Source organism: Rattus rattus, chromosome 18 (genome assembly GCF_011064425.1).
Source record: "Rattus rattus isolate New Zealand chromosome 18, Rrattus_CSIRO_v1, whole genome shotgun sequence".
NCBI classification, from domain to species: Eukaryota; Metazoa; Chordata; class Mammalia; order Rodentia; family Muridae; genus Rattus; species Rattus rattus.
In genome coordinates, this window is record NC_046171.1 from 6,606,065 (window position 1) to 6,623,813 (window position 17,749).

At 56.8% G+C, this 17,749-nt stretch overlaps 1 protein-coding gene across 1 annotated transcript; it reads left to right on the forward strand.

The window, feature by feature from the left end:
- Window positions 1-3,229: 3,229 nt before the first annotated feature.
- On the forward strand, window positions 3,230-17,355 carry Lemd2 (LEM domain nuclear envelope protein 2). The gene is given in 10 exon segments (XM_032888495.1): window positions 3,230-3,888; window positions 3,891-4,331; window positions 6,349-6,389; window positions 8,512-8,587; window positions 10,766-10,842; window positions 11,608-11,687; window positions 12,989-13,134; window positions 13,806-13,907; window positions 13,980-14,082; window positions 16,202-17,355. Coding segments are annotated over 10 exon segments (1,506 nt in total). The 5' UTR covers window positions 3,230-3,599; the 3' UTR covers window positions 16,353-17,355.
- The last annotated feature ends 394 nt before the right edge of the window (window positions 17,356-17,749 follow it).

The window sequence follows — 17,749 nt, forward strand, 5'->3', positions numbered from 1 at the left end:
CCACCAGGGCCCTGACCCTCCCTCCCTTCTAGAGATTTATAGGGCACCATGTGCAGGAACCGCACAGTGATTTAAGGTGGCTGGGAGGAGATTGGCCCCTGGTAGGCAGGCTTGTTCTTGACACAGGACCTGGATAATAGCAGGGTGACCTGAGCCCGGCCTCACAAGGTGGAGAGGATGAGATGCTTTCTCCATAACCACACTGGTGGGATTTCGTAATTACCGCGGTGCACAGATTAGCCATGAGGCTGAAGAGTTAAACGCAGAGTGTAATTGCTTGGTATCCGTCCTCTGTAATTTAGCATCACCTAATCATGGACAAAGCCCCAAAGAAAGCGGTCTGGAAGCTGCGCTTTCCTTCAGACACAATCAGTTACTGACATGGGTAACACGTTCCGTGCCTCAGGAGAGAGGCTCACCCTCAGACACCAATGTGTGGTCCAGAGGGGCAGCTTGTCGTTCAGTTCCCGAGAGAATGTGCCAAGCAAGTGGCACAGCAGCCCACTGACCTGTTCCGGGCATTTCCCTGTGACTCTGTTTACCTCCTCCCTGGACCCACAGACTGGGAGAGAGCGGGCAGGCGGCTCCTCTTGTACCAAGGCACCGAGATAAGAAGCGAGGTCCACCAGAAGCCACGCCAGTGGAATCTGAGCCCCATTTTTGACTGCGCTCTCCCAGCACCCCCACACACCCCCTGTGGGTGCCACTATCACGTGGCTCAAAGGAAGCCCAGGTCACCTGAGGTCCCCAATGATGTGGGTCAAGAATGTACTCTGGGCATTGCGAAGTTTCCTAGCAGGGAGAGGACAGAGAGAATGGAACCATGAAAGATTTATGACCGTTGTTACTGTGGGGCTCCATCGAAACGGGAAGAGGCTAGCAGGAGGGGAGCAGCGAGATGTGATGGGCTTCCAGGGACCCAGAGGGCTCCAACAGCTCATCACCTCTGCTGCTACTGTGTTATAAACAGAGACAGGCTCAACATTTTGTCTTTCCTCCCGGCCTTTAATAAGTCAAGAAGACTGGGCACAGCTAGGGCCGTGCACCTTGTACACACACTTGTGCAATGCACACTACACAGACACACTCACACACATGTGCACACTCGGTTACACAATTCACCCTTATGAACTGACGTACACACACACACACACACACACACACACACACACACACTGATAAGTAAAGCTGGCTAGCAGTCAGCGACCCTGAGCTACTACCATTTTGTTACACACGCCTTCCATGCCAGGCAGACCCCTTGGGAGTCTGACAGGACAAGGGGCAGAGGGGGCTAGGAAACACAGAGGCTGCGCTCCTTCAGGGGGATGTGTGGACACCGTCCAGCAATTCTGCCTGACTGAGTAAGTCTTAGGGATGAGAACCATGGAGGGCCACAGTGGTCTAAACCCCCAGAAGGAACAGAAAGAGGGAATTCAGAGAAGCAGGGGTTGCCCAAGGCTCTTTCTGAGGGATGGAGAAGAGGACCTGAGGGGCAGATCCTGGGTAAGTGGCTGGTGCTGGGGGCCTGCTGATACACTACGCTTAGGACCACAAGAGGCAGAAGACAAAGCCAGAAGCCACCCAAGGAGGCAAAGGGCAAGCCAAGGTGGCTACCACTGAGCTCGAGGCCAGGGAGGTCAATTTTTGGTCCTAGGTGTGTGCAAGAGAGGGTACAGCGGGAGCCTTCATGGGGTACCACCCCTGGGGGTGGCCCCGGAACTGTCCATGATTTCCAAGCACCCTCAGATCCACTGCAGTGAAACAGACCACAGAGCTGTGAGACGCCACAGCGTTCACTTTGAGCGTCCGTTTCTCACGCTCTTAGAATGACTCGGCCAACACCGATGCCAAAAGGCTTGTGCTTCGGATATTGAGCTGCACAGCTGCAAGGAGTTGCTCAAATGTTACCAACTCATTTGTCATGCAAACAGTGCTTCTGAAAGAAATAAAATACTATTATGTGGTATATGTGTTAGGCAATCACTATATCAAATCCGTGGCACTCCGTGCAAACACAGGCAGAGAAAAGGAAAACAACACTTGGTGAGAGAAATCACACCACATGGGAGCAGCTAAGTCGGGGAAAAGGGGAGGCTAATGACAGAAGGCAACAGAGCTGAGGCTGTAATTTTCCCAGCTGTGTGGCCGGCACTGAATACTCCTGGGGTTTAACAAGCGCAAAACCATGAAACTCTGACAGAGGAGCAAGGCCCGGGTCTCGGGGAAGGCAGGGAGGGAGGTGGGGGAGAGTGCAGGGAGCTCTCGAGGAGGTGGCTGGGAAGAGAATGAGGGAGAGCTGGAGCCACAATATTGCTAGGAAAAGGAAGGTGATGAAGGATGTGGAAGGAACAGGAAGGGGAAGAGAGTGAGGGCAAGGCCGTGAACTGTGTTTGTTTCCAGTTGTCACCACTTTCTCTGACCCTTCAGTAACCAAATCACTGCCCCCACCCCCAAAGCTCCTGACACTGCACAGATTTGGCCGAGGGAGGAGGCTGTTCCAGGCCCTGTCCTGAAGGTCTCTTCTAATCCTCACAGCAGCCCTCTAAGGGAGATATGGGAAGTCGGCTAGAAATGTTAATTGGAAATTATCACACTGAATGGTTGCAGGTTGGAAATCAAACGGCGAGACTCTGCAGACCATCCTCTAAATCGTTGTACTGACTATAGGTCTTCCCGATCCCATCTCCCATGAGAATTCCACCAGGTACCACAATGCCTCCTTTTACCAGGCTCATCCACCCACAGGAACCTAGGGAACAGTTATCTGCCGCTAGGAGTCCGGAGTATAGGGATCCGCCCACGGGAGTTCTGGGCTTAGGGATATTTTGGGTCACCTGTGATCACTGTGGATCAATCTGTCCCAGAGCTGCACTTTAAAACTATATATATTTACTTTTCTTTTATGCATGAGTGTTTTACGCACATGCATGTGCACCAGCCACTTAGGTACTGGTGCCCAAACCTAGTTCCTGTCCAAGTGCTCCTAAGTGCAGCGCCATCTCTCCAGTCCCAAGGGTGCACACTCTTGATGTTTCATTGTTCACCAACTGCGTGCCTGAGGCTGGCCTGAAGCGGTCAACCTAAGGCCTCCGAGATCAAGCCAGATGGACTCTGCACCACCCAAATCTCACACACAGCCCCCTAAGCCCATCCGGAGACCGGCGAATGGGCCGGATGTCTACTATTGGCGGAAGTTTTCTTACACCATCGGGCAGCTCATCCATTAAGTAAATCAACATTTTATTGAATGTCTACCACGTGCTAGCACTGCGTTAGGATAAGCACTGATAGATCTAACAGACAAAGGTAAACTAGAGGGCGGGGGGGGGAGAGATGAAAGCACCCGCGAGCGCACAGACACCGGTAATAAAGTAACCAACCCAACCCTTTGGACCTCACCAACATGGCGGCTCCAGGCCGACACAGACATTTTTCATCATGGCGGACAGACCCTTCAGGCGCCGCCCTTCCCAATATGGCGTCCAGTGTCGACCTTCCCATCATGGCGCGCGGCCCCGCCCGCTCCGCCGCGGCTGCCGGCGGGAGCAGTTCCGGGTGCGGTGCGCGCCGGGGGCGGGCGAGGGGGCGGTGTCCTGGCCATGGCCGGCCTGTCGGACCTGGAGTTGCGGCGGGAGCTGCAGGCCCTGGGCTTCCAGCCAGGCCCCATCACCGACACCACTCGCAACGTCTACCGCAACAAGCTGCGCCGCCTGCGGGGTGAGGCCCGGCTGCGTGACGACGAGCGGCCGCGGGAGGAGGCCCGGCCGCGGGGCCCGGAGCGTCAGCGGGAGGAGGCCCGGTTACGCGAGGAAGCGCTGCTGCGCGCGCGGCCCGCCGCGGCCGTCCCGCGGTCGGAGCCCTGGCTGTCCCCGCCAGCCCCGAGCGCGGCTTCCGACACCCGGGGCCTTACGGCAACTTCGGGGCCTCCGCCGCTCCCTGGGCCGTGAGCCGGGGCCTCTCCTACCCGACCCACACCGGGCCCGGGCCGCTGCGGCGCCGCGCCTCGGTACGGGGCAGCTCCGAGGACGACGAGGATGCACGGACGCCCGACAGGGCCGCCCCGGGCCGGGCCCGCCACTGGTGGGTCCCGTCGTCGGCCTCGGCGAGGCCGCACTCCGCGCTCCTCAGCGCCGACACGCGCCCCGGCCTTAAGGGTCAGCGCACCGGCTCCGCGGGCGTGGTGCGGGCCCGACCCGAGGCGGGCCGGCGGCTGGAGCGCTGCCTGTCTCGGCTCCTGCTCTGGGCCAGCCTGGGGCTGCTGCTCGTCTTCCTGGCCATCCTCTGGGTGAAGATGGGCAAGCCCTCGGCGCCACAGGAGGCGGAGGACAACAGTACGTCCCGGGCCGGCGCAGGGGAGGGCCCCGGGCACGGGTGTTCGCCCCTCCGCCCCAGACCACCGAGTCCCCGTCGCGCCTTGTGAGCCACGACCGTCTTCTCACCTCCAGACCCTCACTTTCCGTCTCCACTTTCTGCTCTTTTCTGTTTTCCCCAGTCTTTCTAGAATCTCCCTTTCAGCCACTGCAGGGAGCAGGTTCTTCATGGCCTCTGGGGAGGAAGCTCCACGCCCACTCAGACAGACAGCCCACCCCTCTTGTCTTCCTCCCTTTTGACTACTTGCTCGTTCACACTTGAGAGACCCTCTGAAGGCTCCAGATGTTCCCCCCCTGCCTTCTGGGAATGCCTGCTCTTGTGGTCCCAGCTTTGTAGCACCAACACTGGCTCATTTGTCAAAAGGAGTATGGGCCTGCCTGTGGCACAGGCGTGGGAGAATTCCTTTAAGCTTAAACTGGTACCACTGGGGTGCTTATGGGGCTGACAGCACCCTCGGGCTGTTCTGGGAGAGGACCTCAGGCAACTTACTAGACATCTCTGCCCACACTCAGATGACTCTGCATCCCTTGAGTGCCTCCTGAACAGCTGAGGACTGGTGTCTCCCAAAAAGGATTTTTGCCTCTTACTCTTGGTTCTAACAAAAGAAGGAAAACACTTCCATTTTTATGAAAATCCGCCCCCCTGGCATAAGGGATTATAGTTAGGGTCCGTCTCCCATACGTCAGGCAAGCATGTTGCCACCAAGCTACACTCGCTCGCTAGCTGACTTTTGAAAACTACTTTGAAGCAGGGTCTCCCTAAATTACCTAGGCTAACCTCAAACTCACTCTAGTTCAGGATGGCTCCAAACTATGATTTTGCCCTACCTTCCCCCAAGCCGGAATTATAGACCAGAATCGCCAGACCCCGATCGATCGTTTTGATACAAATATAGGTATAAAATGACAGCTCGGTTTATTTTTGAAGCGTGCCCGTGGTTAACGCTGTTGCCAGCCTCGAGTCAGGGTCATATCTTCCCCCATTGAGGAGTAGCTGAAATACCAGGCCAAGCTCAGCCGTTGTCTTAGGTGTTGTGAGGAATGGAGGTCTGGGCATGTGCGAGTCTGTTCTGCTCCATGGCTGGAGCTGTTAGCCACCCTGGGAATAGTTTCCGGGTCTGCTAGAGGCTAACAGAGGTGAGTGCTGGCAGTGCTCAGGGGATGTTGTATAGCGTTGGGTGCTGCTGTCTGCTTACGATGTAAGACCTGTAAGACCGGCTAGAGTTCCCTCCCGTGATAGCGTTCATTCTTACTTGACATACCGTTGTTCACAGCTCGTAAAATTTTTCTGTATCTTGTCTTGTTTGAACCTAACTCCCCAGTTAAGCAACAAAAGCGGCTTCCTTCCTTCCTTCCTTCCTTCCTTCCTTCCTTCCTTCCTTCCTTCCTTCCTTCCTTTCTTTGTTTTTGTACTTGTTTTATGTGTATGGGTGTCTTGCCTAATGTGCGTCTGCACCACCTGCATGCAGTACCCATGGAGACCAGGAGAGGGCGATGGTGACTCCAGAAATGGAGTTTCTGGCGGTTGTAAGCAGCCATGTAGATGCTGGGATTCAAACTCAGGCCTCCTGCAAGAGCAGCTGAGCCACCTTCAGCCCCTTGTTTTGTTTCTTGAGACAGCATCCTCTCTGTACCTCAGGCCAGCCTCAGACTCGTGGCAGTCCTCCTGTGTTAACCTCCTGAGTGCTGGCCTTACAGCTGTACATAGGAAGACCCATGCAATTCCATTTTCAGGACCAGAAACAGAGGTTAAGTTACCCAGGAATCAGTGGCTGCTGGAAAGGCCCTAACTACCAGTGTCCTGACCCAGCATGAGGGAACCCTTGGGTCTTGGAGCCTGCACTGTACTGGCCACTGACAGATGGATCTTCCGGTCTCTACCTTTATGTCAGCCGAGTTTTGCTTCCCCTGGGTCTTGAGAGGTCTCTCTGTTGCCCAGTCCCACTTTTAACCTTTCTCTCTCTTTTCTTGGTCTCAGTGAAATTGTTACCGGTGGACTGTGAGAGAAAAACAGATGAGGTAAGCTTGATCTGCCTTCTATTAGTCTTCCTGAGGACTCTGAGCTCTGCCAAGAGATAAATTGGCCCAGATCATGAGAGGATCATTTTCAGGGAGAGCTTCCCAGAATGCACTAGAATCACATCATGTTCTGTGATGTTTGTGTCAGATTCAATTCTGGGAGCACAGCAGTACTTGAAATTTGGAAGGGCGAGCTCCTTGGGTCCAGCCCTGGGCTTGTTACAGAAGCACCCCTATCAGGGGGAGCATCCAAAGCCTTCGATCTGCCGCAGTCAGTCCAGGGAGATGGGGGCGGGTGTGCACTGTCCTCCAGCCTGCGGTGTGGGGAATGAGGCTGTCAGCATCTAACCCTGAGAGACCACAGCGTGTGCCTTGCCTTTTCTCTGGCGTGTTTCCATCTCTGACTGTGTTCAGATTCCTGACCGAACACATCAGGGGCCGGGTTGAAGCACGTGGCAAGGGGAAATTAGCCCTCTCACCCAGTGTGTCCCGTTTGTTTTATGAAGCCCTCGCATCCCCCACAGATAATGTTGGGAGAAGGTGAGTGGTCCTCGGCCGTGTGAGCAGCGTTAACGGTTCTGAGGAAGATGAGGCAGTAAATTTTCAGATCATAAATCCTACCAGGAGGAGGTGTGGCTGCCAGAGGGCATGACTTAGTACTCTAATTATTAAGTGTGGGTGCCAGGACTCTGCAGCCCAGGGGCTAGCCAAGAAATGACACCCCTGCACTGACTGTTCCCTCGTTAAGGAAGGGCAGCCTGCTGCAGACACGGTTTTATTTTCCTAGCTGCTGATGTATCCTGTTTGTGGGTGTTTTACGACATCCCTTATTGCTCTCATCCACGAAACATCTTTGATTCCCAGTTGTTCTGCAAAACCAGGCTCATAATAAGTTTAATCTGCTTTCTGTCATAAAACTGGGCTGATGGTTAGACAGTGTGTTCCAGAAACAGGCAGCCAATGAGAGGAACAAACGCAGGAACTAGAAAAATAGAACTTTCCACGCAACCCCTCTGATGTTCTTCTCTCATTTAGTTAGACAAGGTTCCTAGTTCTAGTCCCGGTCCGGCAGTCTATAGAGCAGGTAGACCCCACTGAAGGAAGAACATGATTGCCCCTGGCCTTCCCGTGAAGCACTCAGACAGATGCCCTGCAGAACCGTGCTAGACTACAGAGCTAGCAAGCTGTACCCGTCAGCTGGCCGGGGCTCTGGGCTCCAGACACGCCAGATCTGTAACCAATCCTGTCTCTGCGATACAAAAGCAGAGTCTGGGCCATATCCAGGCAAGACTCATTTTCTGGCTACTTTGGACACCCTTGGCCTTTGTGACAGACGGGTCCAGGAGCTCACAGCCAGGGACCTGCTTTCAGGTCCCAGTGAGGTTCTTGCTGAGTTTCCTTTGGGTGGCCTTAGTTCACCCAAAATCCAGATAAGCATTTAAGTATCAGGTAAGTGTTCTTAGTCTTCTCGGCCGCAAAGGAGTCTGACGCTGTTTTTCTTTCTCCCTCAGCTGCGGAGAATACAGGGACAGGCTGGGAAGGGGGTGTTGTCTTAGGCCATCTTCCTGTCTCGCACCGTCTGTCCATCCAGTGCAAGTGGCTGATGTGTGGGCTCCATTGAGTCCCCCTGCAGCCCTTCCTCAGGCAGGCCTCAGACCTGCAGTCACTGACACTGAGGCAAGCCCTGGTGCCATTCCTTGCCTGAGCTGTGGGTGGCCATCCCTTTGTTACTGTGCTGTCTCTGCTCCACAGAGCCAGTCACTCAGCACCTCTCTCCCTGCCAGCTGCCTGCAGATGCATTTCTGTCATAGAGACTAGGAGCAGGGGCTGAGCACGGGGCTTTGTTGGTAGAGCGATTGCCTGGCGTGCATGAGGCCCTGGGCTCTGTTTCCAGCACTGCATAAAACGTCACAGTGCCTGTAATCCTGGTACTCAGCGGTGGAGACGGGAGGATTAGAATTCAAGATCATCCTTCACCGTTCTTGGCCAGCCTAGTCTAAATAAGACTGCCTCAAAAAGCAAAAAGGTTCCTAGATTAGAGGAGCTCCTTGCTGTCCAGTGGATGTGGTGGTCTGGCTGCAGACAGACAGGCCCTTCACCGGTTTCTCCCCCTGCCTTTCAGTTCTGCCAGGCCAGGCAAAAGGCGGCCCTGCTGGAGCTGTTGCATGAGCTGTACAACTTCCTGGCCATCCAAGCAGGTGAGTAGCCACCGTGACCCCGCGTAGTCAGGCCAAGCCAGCCCAGCACTGCCCTGCCTCGGCTGCACACCCCCCACCCGGACACATCCTTTCAAGCCCTGTGGGGCTCAGTACAGGCCTGGATCTTGCTTCTCAAACTCTTCTTTGGGTCCACACAAACATGGGCCTCTTGGCAGGTGTGAGGTTCTGTCCCATCGTGCTTTGGGGCCTTGTGTTGGTTGGAAGGGAACCAGACCTTGGGAATCCCCTGGACCTGAGTCTCGCCCTTGTTGATAGGAAAGCCCCTGTGGTTTGTTGGCAGCCTGAGGCAGAGGTGCTCTGTCCCACCCTAGGCCTGAGTAGCTCTTCTCTGTCCACCTTCCAGAGCTGGTCTTGGCTTATGCCATCAAGGGCCCAGGCACCTGCTGCCTTTAGGGCGAGAGCTGACTTCTCAGTGCGGCCCAGGGAATGTGAAGCCCGCCTCCTTCACCCTGTTAGAGGTGTCCTGGCCCTGGGAGAGGGTGTGAGGTGCCTGCCAGAGTCCTGCCCTCAGACTACTTTATAGGCTCCTAGGACTCTGGTGAGAATTTTGGTTTCTTTGAAACACACAAATATTATGGGAATGGATGTTTTCATTTTGGTCCCAGGCGTGAGGTACAGGGCTGCTTCGCTGTCCACCGCAGGTGACTGTGATTTGCCTCGTGCTCTGGCAGGGGAGTGGTTTTGCCTTCTGCAGACAGTTTCTGCGATTGTGTGACATTTGGAATTCTGGGTCCTTTTCAGAGGGCAGATAAATGCTAGGGCCCAGAGCGGGGTGGATTGCTGTTGGCTGTGGTTTAAGTAGTCGTCTGCAAAGAAAAGGAAATTAGCCGTTCTGAGGGCAAAGTTCAAGCTCTACTCAGCAGCACTTCCCTGTGTCCTCCTCTCTGCTGTCTAAGCGTTCGGGGACTCAGGGTGGGAGGAAAGGCCTGAGAGGGTGGGAGAGAGGAGAACCCACAAAGGGACACGGAGCAGCCAGAGGACAGTGGGTCTCACACTGCAGGGGGCACAGTGGCATAGCTGGACAGTCAAGAACGAGCTGTGCTGGGACAGGCTGGCCTGGGTGTGTGCACACAGGGAGGGAGCCATGTTAGGAGGTGTGGGTGCCATGTCCCAGGAGCCTGCCCTAGCAGCAGGCACAGAGCTAGGAAGTGACACACTGAGGGAGAGCCAGAGGCAGACAGACGCCCAGCAGCCAAGCGATGCTGCTGCTGCTGTGTCACTGAAGCAGAGTCATCGTTAAGCCTCATTGACAAAGCTCTGGGGTGGAAAGGGGACAGAAGAAACCAATCAGGAGGCCATCAAGGTGCCGTGCCAGGACAAGACTAGCCCAGCTATGGCAGGCGTGCAGAGAAGCTGCCCTGACCTCAGAGGACACTGAGCCAAGAGCAGTGTTGAGGTAGGAGGGGCTGTGTTGGAATACAAGCCAAAAGCAGCCCCTCTTTGCCCAGTGCACACATAGACCCATACAAGGCAGTGCCAGGCCTGAGTGTCAGATCCCTGGTGTGTGCCTCATCCTGTGCTGTCCCTCCAGGGCCTAGCAGGAAGCCCTGTGAAGGAGGGCTGGCTGCTGTGTTAGGCCGCCGGGTCTGCTGTGAGCTGCTCAAGAGGTGGTCCTTAGCCCAGGCCCCGAAGGCTGGCAGGACAAGCCTCCCAGGGTGCTTAGGGGAGCTGCCTGGCTGTCAGCTCACCCCATAGATGGGTTCTTCCCTGAGTTCCTTCTGGACACCCCTCCCCAGGATCCTCTAACAACGGGCTTCCAGGTTCCAGCATGTGTCCAGATCAGAGTGTCTGTGGTAGCCGGCCTCCTGCCTTTCTTTCCCAGGCTGTGTATATTTATAGTGCCATTCTGGTACCTTCTGCAGCTCTGTCTGATCCTTCCAGGGATCAGCCACAGACAGAGTTTGGCATTGGGCGGCTTTTCCGTCATTTAATGCAAATCGCCGACCTGCTTTGCGGGTCAGGTTTAATGATCTGGAATCGATCCAAGCTAAGTGGCTTTTGATCTCGCTGCAGAGTGAAGATGCCCCCAGAAGCCGGCCGCCGCTGGGCCACATGCTCCTGATTGGAGCTGATGACTTGATTCTCGCTGTATTTTTAGGTCATTTCTGGGTAATTTGCCCACCTCGTCTCTGTGTTTGAGTGTGTCTTCCCTCCTAGGTAATTTCGAGTGTGGCAATCCAGAGAAGCTAAAGAGCAAATGCATCCCTGTCCTGGAGGCCCAGGAGTACATAGCTGTGAGTAGGTTGCGGCGGCCATGGCGGCTCCCCCTCCCGGGCACACTGCAGCTTCCTATTGATTTCCCCAGCCCTGCAGGCCTTTTCTCCCCTCCCTTTTCTTTTTCCTGTTTGCTTTCTGCCTTTTGGTTTTCTTTCTTTTAAATTTAGTGAGGCGTTGGGCTCCTGTAGAGGGGACGCCACAGAGCTGGCCCTGCTGAGTGTGTGCAGGCTTCCGGTTGCACCTCAGGCCCCTCACCAGCTGAAGGGCCACAGCGGGCAGCCCCTTCTTCAGAGACCCTCGAGGGTCGTCAGGGCTGCCCCTCTCTGTCCACATCCCCGCTTCCCCAGGCAGTGGGAGGCACATCCGCCCTGCCCTCTGTCTCCTTTTGGTCCTCGGCTTCCTTTGTCTTCCTTGTGCCTCTCCATGGTAGAATCCTGTAGCTTCAGGGCTGGCAGGGGTCTGAAGGGATATGGAGTTCAGTTTCATTTCATAGATGAGGAAGCCAAGGTCTGGAGGGAGTTTCTGAGGCCACACAGCCATGGCTGGTTGCGCCAGCTGTGCCTGTGGCCGGCCGCTTCCCAGCCTCTGTGTAGAGCCCTTCTCACTGCCTCAGCCCCGCATTGCTTCCCTGCTGTGCCTCACCCCGGCTTCCAGCTCTCCTCACCCCATTGCCCTCCCTGCCTGTTGCTGTGCGTGGGGTGTGGGAGACACAGGAGAAGCTTTCAAGAGTCACGGTGATGTTCCAGCCCCGGGCAGAGCTCACCCCGTCTTCCACCCTGCAGAACGTGACCAGCAGTTCCTCTTCGAGGTTTAAGGCCGCACTGACCTGGATACTGAGCAGCAACAAGGATGTGGGCATCTGGTGAGTGTGGCATTGTCACGGGAGGCTGGGCTGCCACCGTCCTCACTTACCAACAGCAAGGGGCAGGCACGTGCTGCTGCAGACTGGAGAGCAGCACTGTCCAGTCCAGGTGATGGGATCCGAGCCCGCTGGCCAAGGCGTCCTGCTGGGGACAGAGATGGCCTGTGCCTTCCTGGGCTGCAGCTTGACCTGTGTAGTGAGGCCTCAGCTTTATTCAGTCTGGAAAGGACGTGGGAACTGCTGGGCTCTGTTCTGACCTGACGTCCCCTGAGTTTCCTGCCCTGTTAGCACGGGGGCAGGGTGTGCCAACCAGCCTTGCAGAAGGGGCGGAGCCACAAGCCCCTCCCACTGCTCCCCATCAGAGTCTGTGCTCCGGTTCCAGCTTCTGATATTAACACGCACTCTGGGGTTTTGTTCTCCTCTCCTCTAATCCACCCACATTACTAATTCCATCACAGCGCATCCAGCACGGCCCCTTGGGCATCTTGGCCTAAAGCTCGGTAACTGGATGCATGGCACGATTAAGATCCAATGGCTTAAACAGCTGCCCGAGCGGCTCGGCCATCTTCCTGCGCTGGGGAAGGCGGAGGAGAGCAGGATTTTCTCCTCCACAGCACTCACGGGCTGCCAGCCTGGGAGGACGATGGCACTTGCCTTTTCCTGCTGGAGGCAGCTGGGAGGGTAGTGAACAAGCTCACACAGCCGGGGTTGAAACCGGGGAGCAAGGAACGGGGTGCCACACAAGTAGTGATTCCAGAGACACCGGTGTGGGCATGGCGTCCCTGCAGATCCCCACGTTGTCTCACCAGCCACTCAGTTGGGGACACGAGGGCAGGGGCCTGGCCCTGGTGTTTCCTTGTTGCCATGGGCCTCATAGGTGCTACCTGCTCTTTACACGCTTAAACAGCTTTGTGTCTGCTTTTCTGAGGAAGAGAGGCGCAGCCTCCCAGGTTCTGTCTTTCAGTTCTTGCCACATGCTTGCAAAACCAAGGAATCAGTAAACATTTCCATTTCTCTGTGCTGGGAGGTGGGAATCCAATTTACAGCTTAATCTTCTGCATGCTGAGAGAGGCTGTCAACGACCCGGCAGAGGGGGAGGCCACTTCAGCGGCAGGGGGTCGAGCTGGCTGCCATCTTTAAAGCTTCCGTCTTTCTAAGTAGCCAGTGTGGGGAACTGCAGGCCAGAGCACCGCCAGGACAGCGCTGTTCTGTGTGAGCAGAGAAACCGTCCCTCCTGTGCCTCCCCTGCTGCTGTGAGTGGGGCTTACACTGCAGTGTTTACAGCCCATGTCCTGTTTCAGGCTGAAAGGGGAAGACCCATCTGAGCTAGTGACCACCGTGGACAAAGTGGTCTGCCTGGAGTCCGCCCGGCCCCGGATGGGCATGGGCTGCCGCCTCAGCCGCGCCCTGCTCACCGCGGTTACCCACGTGCTCATCTTTTTCTGGTGTAAGTCCCCATGCTCAGTCAGGGACACTGAAGGGGCCTTCTCACCCGGCACACCTGAGACTGGCTTATAAAACCAGAGATAACTGGCTGGCCTCTGCCCTGGGCGCCTTTACCCTTGGGGCGTGGCGGCTGGGTCTGTATTATAAGTAGGTATGTCCTCGGGTGGGGCAGGAGCCTGTCAGCCTTCCTGAGATGCATGGGTCCTGTGGAAGTCTGCGACTTCAGTGGCCCAGTCAGGGTTCCGGTGCACAGACCAGCCCCACTCCCGAGGTGCTGTGGGACCTTGGCCTAATTTTACTTCAGAAAGCTGCAAACCTCTGCAGAGATGGGTTAAGGCAGGGAGGATGCAGAGTGGGAAGGGGGGAGAGCCTGGCTTGTCTCCCTCCAGTAGCAGTATCCTGAGGTGTCTCTTAAAAGGAAAAGGCTGTGGCATGGAGATGGTAGCCTTCCAGGTGGGGTGGGACAGACATGGCTGCCCTGTGCAGTGCATCCCAATATGGAGCTGTCAGGGTTTTGGCGTGCAAACACCTGCATGTCTGAGGCTGTGCAGCACAGCCCATGAGGGAGAAGGTGAGGTGAGGCTGAGATGGCTTGGGGTACCTGGGACACCTCGGGTGACGGCAGCCTGTCCTGTCTGGGCTCAGTAGGGGATGGTGTTCCTTCTGTCCCAGGCCTGGCCTTCCTGTGGGGGCTGCTGATCCTCCTGAAGTACCGATGGCGGAAGCTGGAAGAGGAAGAGCAGGCCATGTATGAGATGGTGAAGAAGATCATAGGTGTGTGTCCCCCAGCCCGAGGGGGGAGCCCAGGCCCACCGGGCGATACTAACTGCTCCTCCCTCTCTCCAGATGTGGTTCAGGACCACTATGTGGACTGGGAACAGGACATGGAGCGCTACCCCTACGTGGGCATCCTTCACGTGCGCGACAGTCTAATCCCCCCACAGAGCAGGTGAGTCCTGTGGCTGGGGTGACCTCTGAGACCCGTGGGAGGGAGCCAGCCCGTATCATCAGCAGCCACCAGGATCACTTTGCTTAGCCTCCTGTGAATGGCTGCCTGTCCCCTGCTGCTGGCCAAGCAGGAGGACCAAGCCGTCAGCAGTTCTCTGCAGACCGAGTCCCCTCAGTGGTTCCAGCTGTAGATGGTCTCATCGCCATGAGTGAAGTCCTGCTCTCTGTGCCTGGAGCAGCCCCCTCCCTCCTCGTGGATGCTATCAGCCTGCTGGTGTCTGTCACTGCTGACAGAGAGGAAGTGGACTTCAGGCACTGTCTCCCAAGCCAGAGAAAACCTCCCAGCAGTCTTTGGGAGCACTTTTGGGTCCCATGGACCAGCATCAGAGTCTCTGAGTCAGTCACTGGCAAGGAGAGGGAGGGAGCTTTTCAGACTTCGTGACCACGACCCTGAAGTCATACACTGGGCAGTGGGGACGGGGCGTCCGGCAGGGTCCTCCCTGGTGTCAGTACAGACTGGGCTGTTCACTGGCTGTGTCACCTGCCACACATGTGCCACCTGATGCTCAGAGCTTACGCATTCTCCCGGTCCTCATGTGACCCACAGACTTGAGAACAGTGGAGGGCCTAGGTATGGTGAGGAAGGCCGGGGTTTGGGAAGGAAAGGGACTTGCTCAGACTGCTGTGGTAGCCTCCTGCGCAGCCAGGGGATCGGAGGAGGACAGCCTTTGCAGGTCTGGGCGTTTGTTTGTTTTGTTCATTGAAACAGAATCTTATTTTGTAGCCCAGGCAGGCCTTGAACTGATAATCCCTGTGGGGTAGCTTCCTGAGTGCTGGGGTCTCTGTGCCCTGCTCCTGGGTCATTTTCAGCCTACGCGGCCAGGGCGCAGGACCACTACCAGCAGTTTTCTTGTGAAGAGTCCTGGCTGCTCTCCAGCAACTGCATGCATTTGGCAGCTGCTGGGTCCCACCTCCCCGCAGGCTGCAGGCAGGGAGTCCCTGCCCACGGGCGGCCACTGCTTCTCTGCAAGGTCAGCCCTGTGGGTCCACAGCTCTCGTCTCCCAGGGGAAGCCATTTGCTGCACCCAGACTCCCGCCCAGCTCCTGGCCCTGCTGTGAGCTGTGTAGCCAGCCTGTGTGAGCCTCGTTCTCATACGGTGGGACTGCCCTGCCTTGCAGAGGGCTGCGCTGTACGGCCCTACTCACACCACAGGGCCCTGCAGCTTCTCCCGTGTTTGCTGATCACTTACCGTGCACAGGTGGAGAGCCAGAGTCTACACCGCGGTGGAACATTAGAGCAGGAGAAGGAAGCATAGGAAACCATGTGACAGGGACAGTGGCGGCTGCTCAGGGACAGGGGACAGGTGCTGAGGAGGTAGGCTTGAAGTTGGGCACGGCAGTTCCAGGCACACGACCACTGGACAGTGCTGCTGGCCATGTGACTTACCTGATCCCGACACAGGCCAGAGCTGGCCTGGCACCCTGACTGCATCATGTCACCTAGAGCTCAGGCTGGGTGCGACTGTACAGAGCTGAGCCCCTACCTGCCAGGTAAGGGCTCACTCGGGAGCCTCGGGAGACATGAAGACCCGGCAGGGAGCTGATGGAAGCCGCAGGCAGGTCAGGCCCTCGGGGACCTGGCCTGAGGTTGGCATCTCCTCCAAGCTCTGAGTCTGTAGCACGCTGGGTAATCAGTGTCCAGATACGCAGTAGTGCAGGGACAGGGACATGTGCCTGTGAGCAGCGAGTCACATCTATAGAAGTCAGTGGGGCCAGTCTGTTCTGTGGACCCCCTTCCCAACAACAAAGACTTCAGGACCACGTGGGGATGGCTTTCCCATCTTCCTTAGTCCATCTTCACACATGCATGTCCTCCTGCGCTATGGGGGCTGCATCTGAGCTAAGCACAGCCCCCACGTGGTCCTGGGTACCCACCGCTGCCAGCCCCTTAGTACTGTGGCCTGTGGAATGTGGGAGGTGACGTCCCCAGTGCTCTCTGCAGCCATGTTGGTGCCTAACAACGTCCACTGTGGAGTAGTGCAGTAGAGCTGACTCACCCCTGTGGGAAGGGAGGCCCAGGTGCCATCTGCCTCCTGCTGAGCTCTACCTTCCCCGTGCAGGCGGCGCATGAAGCGAGTGTGGGACCGCGCCGTGGAATTCCTGGCTTCCAATGAATCTCGGATCCAGACCGAGTCCCACCGAGTGGCCGGGGAGGACATGCTGGTGTGGAGATGGACTAAGCCTTCCTCCTTCTCTGACTCAGAGCGATAGGACAGGGCCTAATCAGCCAGCCTGGCTCGGCTGTGCCACCCAGCTGGGGCAAGGACACAGACCCTCGGTGCTCATTCACACCTGCCTTGATTGCCCTCCTGGTCTCCATTCTGGGACACGTGGGCTTACTTAGGGGAGCCAGGAGACCGGGAAGCCCCTCCTCTATGCCAGTATCACTGACAGAAGGGAGAATGGCTTGTTCTCCCTGGATAAATCCTGGAGGTCCTGCACTCAGCTAGACAGCAGACAGTGATCCTGAAGTCCCTCGCTTGGGAGGTGGGTCGGGTGGTGGGCAGGGGTAGCAGGGGCCTGGGGAAAGCTTGGCCCATGTGCCTTTGCGCTGTTCCCAGCGAGCTTAGGGTGAGGGGAGGAATCCCGCCCCACTCCTGCATGGGCCTCTTTGTCCAGAGGGGGAGATGTTAGAACTTACAGAACAGAGGCGGCTGGGATCCGCAAGGGGCGGAAGCTCCAGCCACAGCTGCCTGTACCTCAGTGCACCTCACAGGTCAGCAGTGCAGCCTGAGCCGGGGTGGAGCTCAGCCTCATCGCGACTGTGACCGGGCCTCTCCTGACCGTCTGGCCAGAACAGATAGGGTGCAGCATCACGGCTGCACACTGCCCTCTGCAGGCCTCATGGAGCAACGTGGGCCATTAGCCCTCTGCTGGGAAGACCTGCTCCAAGAACACCCAGTGGGAGGCCTCATTAGCTGAGGGAGGCTTTCCAGCCACTGGTCCAGCGGGCCCCACCCACAGCAGCTGGGGTAGCCCCTGGAGGTGACGCAGCTGCCCCTTTCGGACCTATTGCTGTTCTCTGTTTCTTAATAAAGTACCATCTCCGTCTAGCCATACGTTCACTGCCTTGTGTCTGGGTGGTCGCAGGCCTAGGGACTAGGCAAGCAGGTGCCCGCGGCAAGGCCTGTTCGCACAATCCGGCTCCAGCCAGAAGAAGGCTTTTGTATTGGGGGTGGAGTGTCAGAAAAATAAAATATTTATTGAGAACGGATGTGGTTTTGTTTGTGGTGCTTCCTCTGTCCCCCAAAGTAATGGTGAGCGATGAGGCTGGGCAGGAGCAGGCAGCCCTGGCCCTGGGCCTCAGGTGAGCTGCTGAAAGCCACGTGAGCTGGGACTCCACACTAGGCTGACAGCTCCAGTCCCATGTTGACCTGCCTGGGGCTCCAAAGCTTCCAGGGCTTCTGAGAGGAAGAGCCTAGGGAAGCAGCATGGAGCTGGTGAAGCCCTTGAAGGAGTCACGCTGGCCATCTCTGGGCCCAGCCATTGGTGATGGCTTCCAGAAAACCATGGAACAAGCAAGCTATTGGCACCTTCTCTTCGCAGGGTCCCGAAGGCTAGTGGCCCAGAATCATCAAGGTAACCTAGCTGTGTGCTGTGGTCACAGC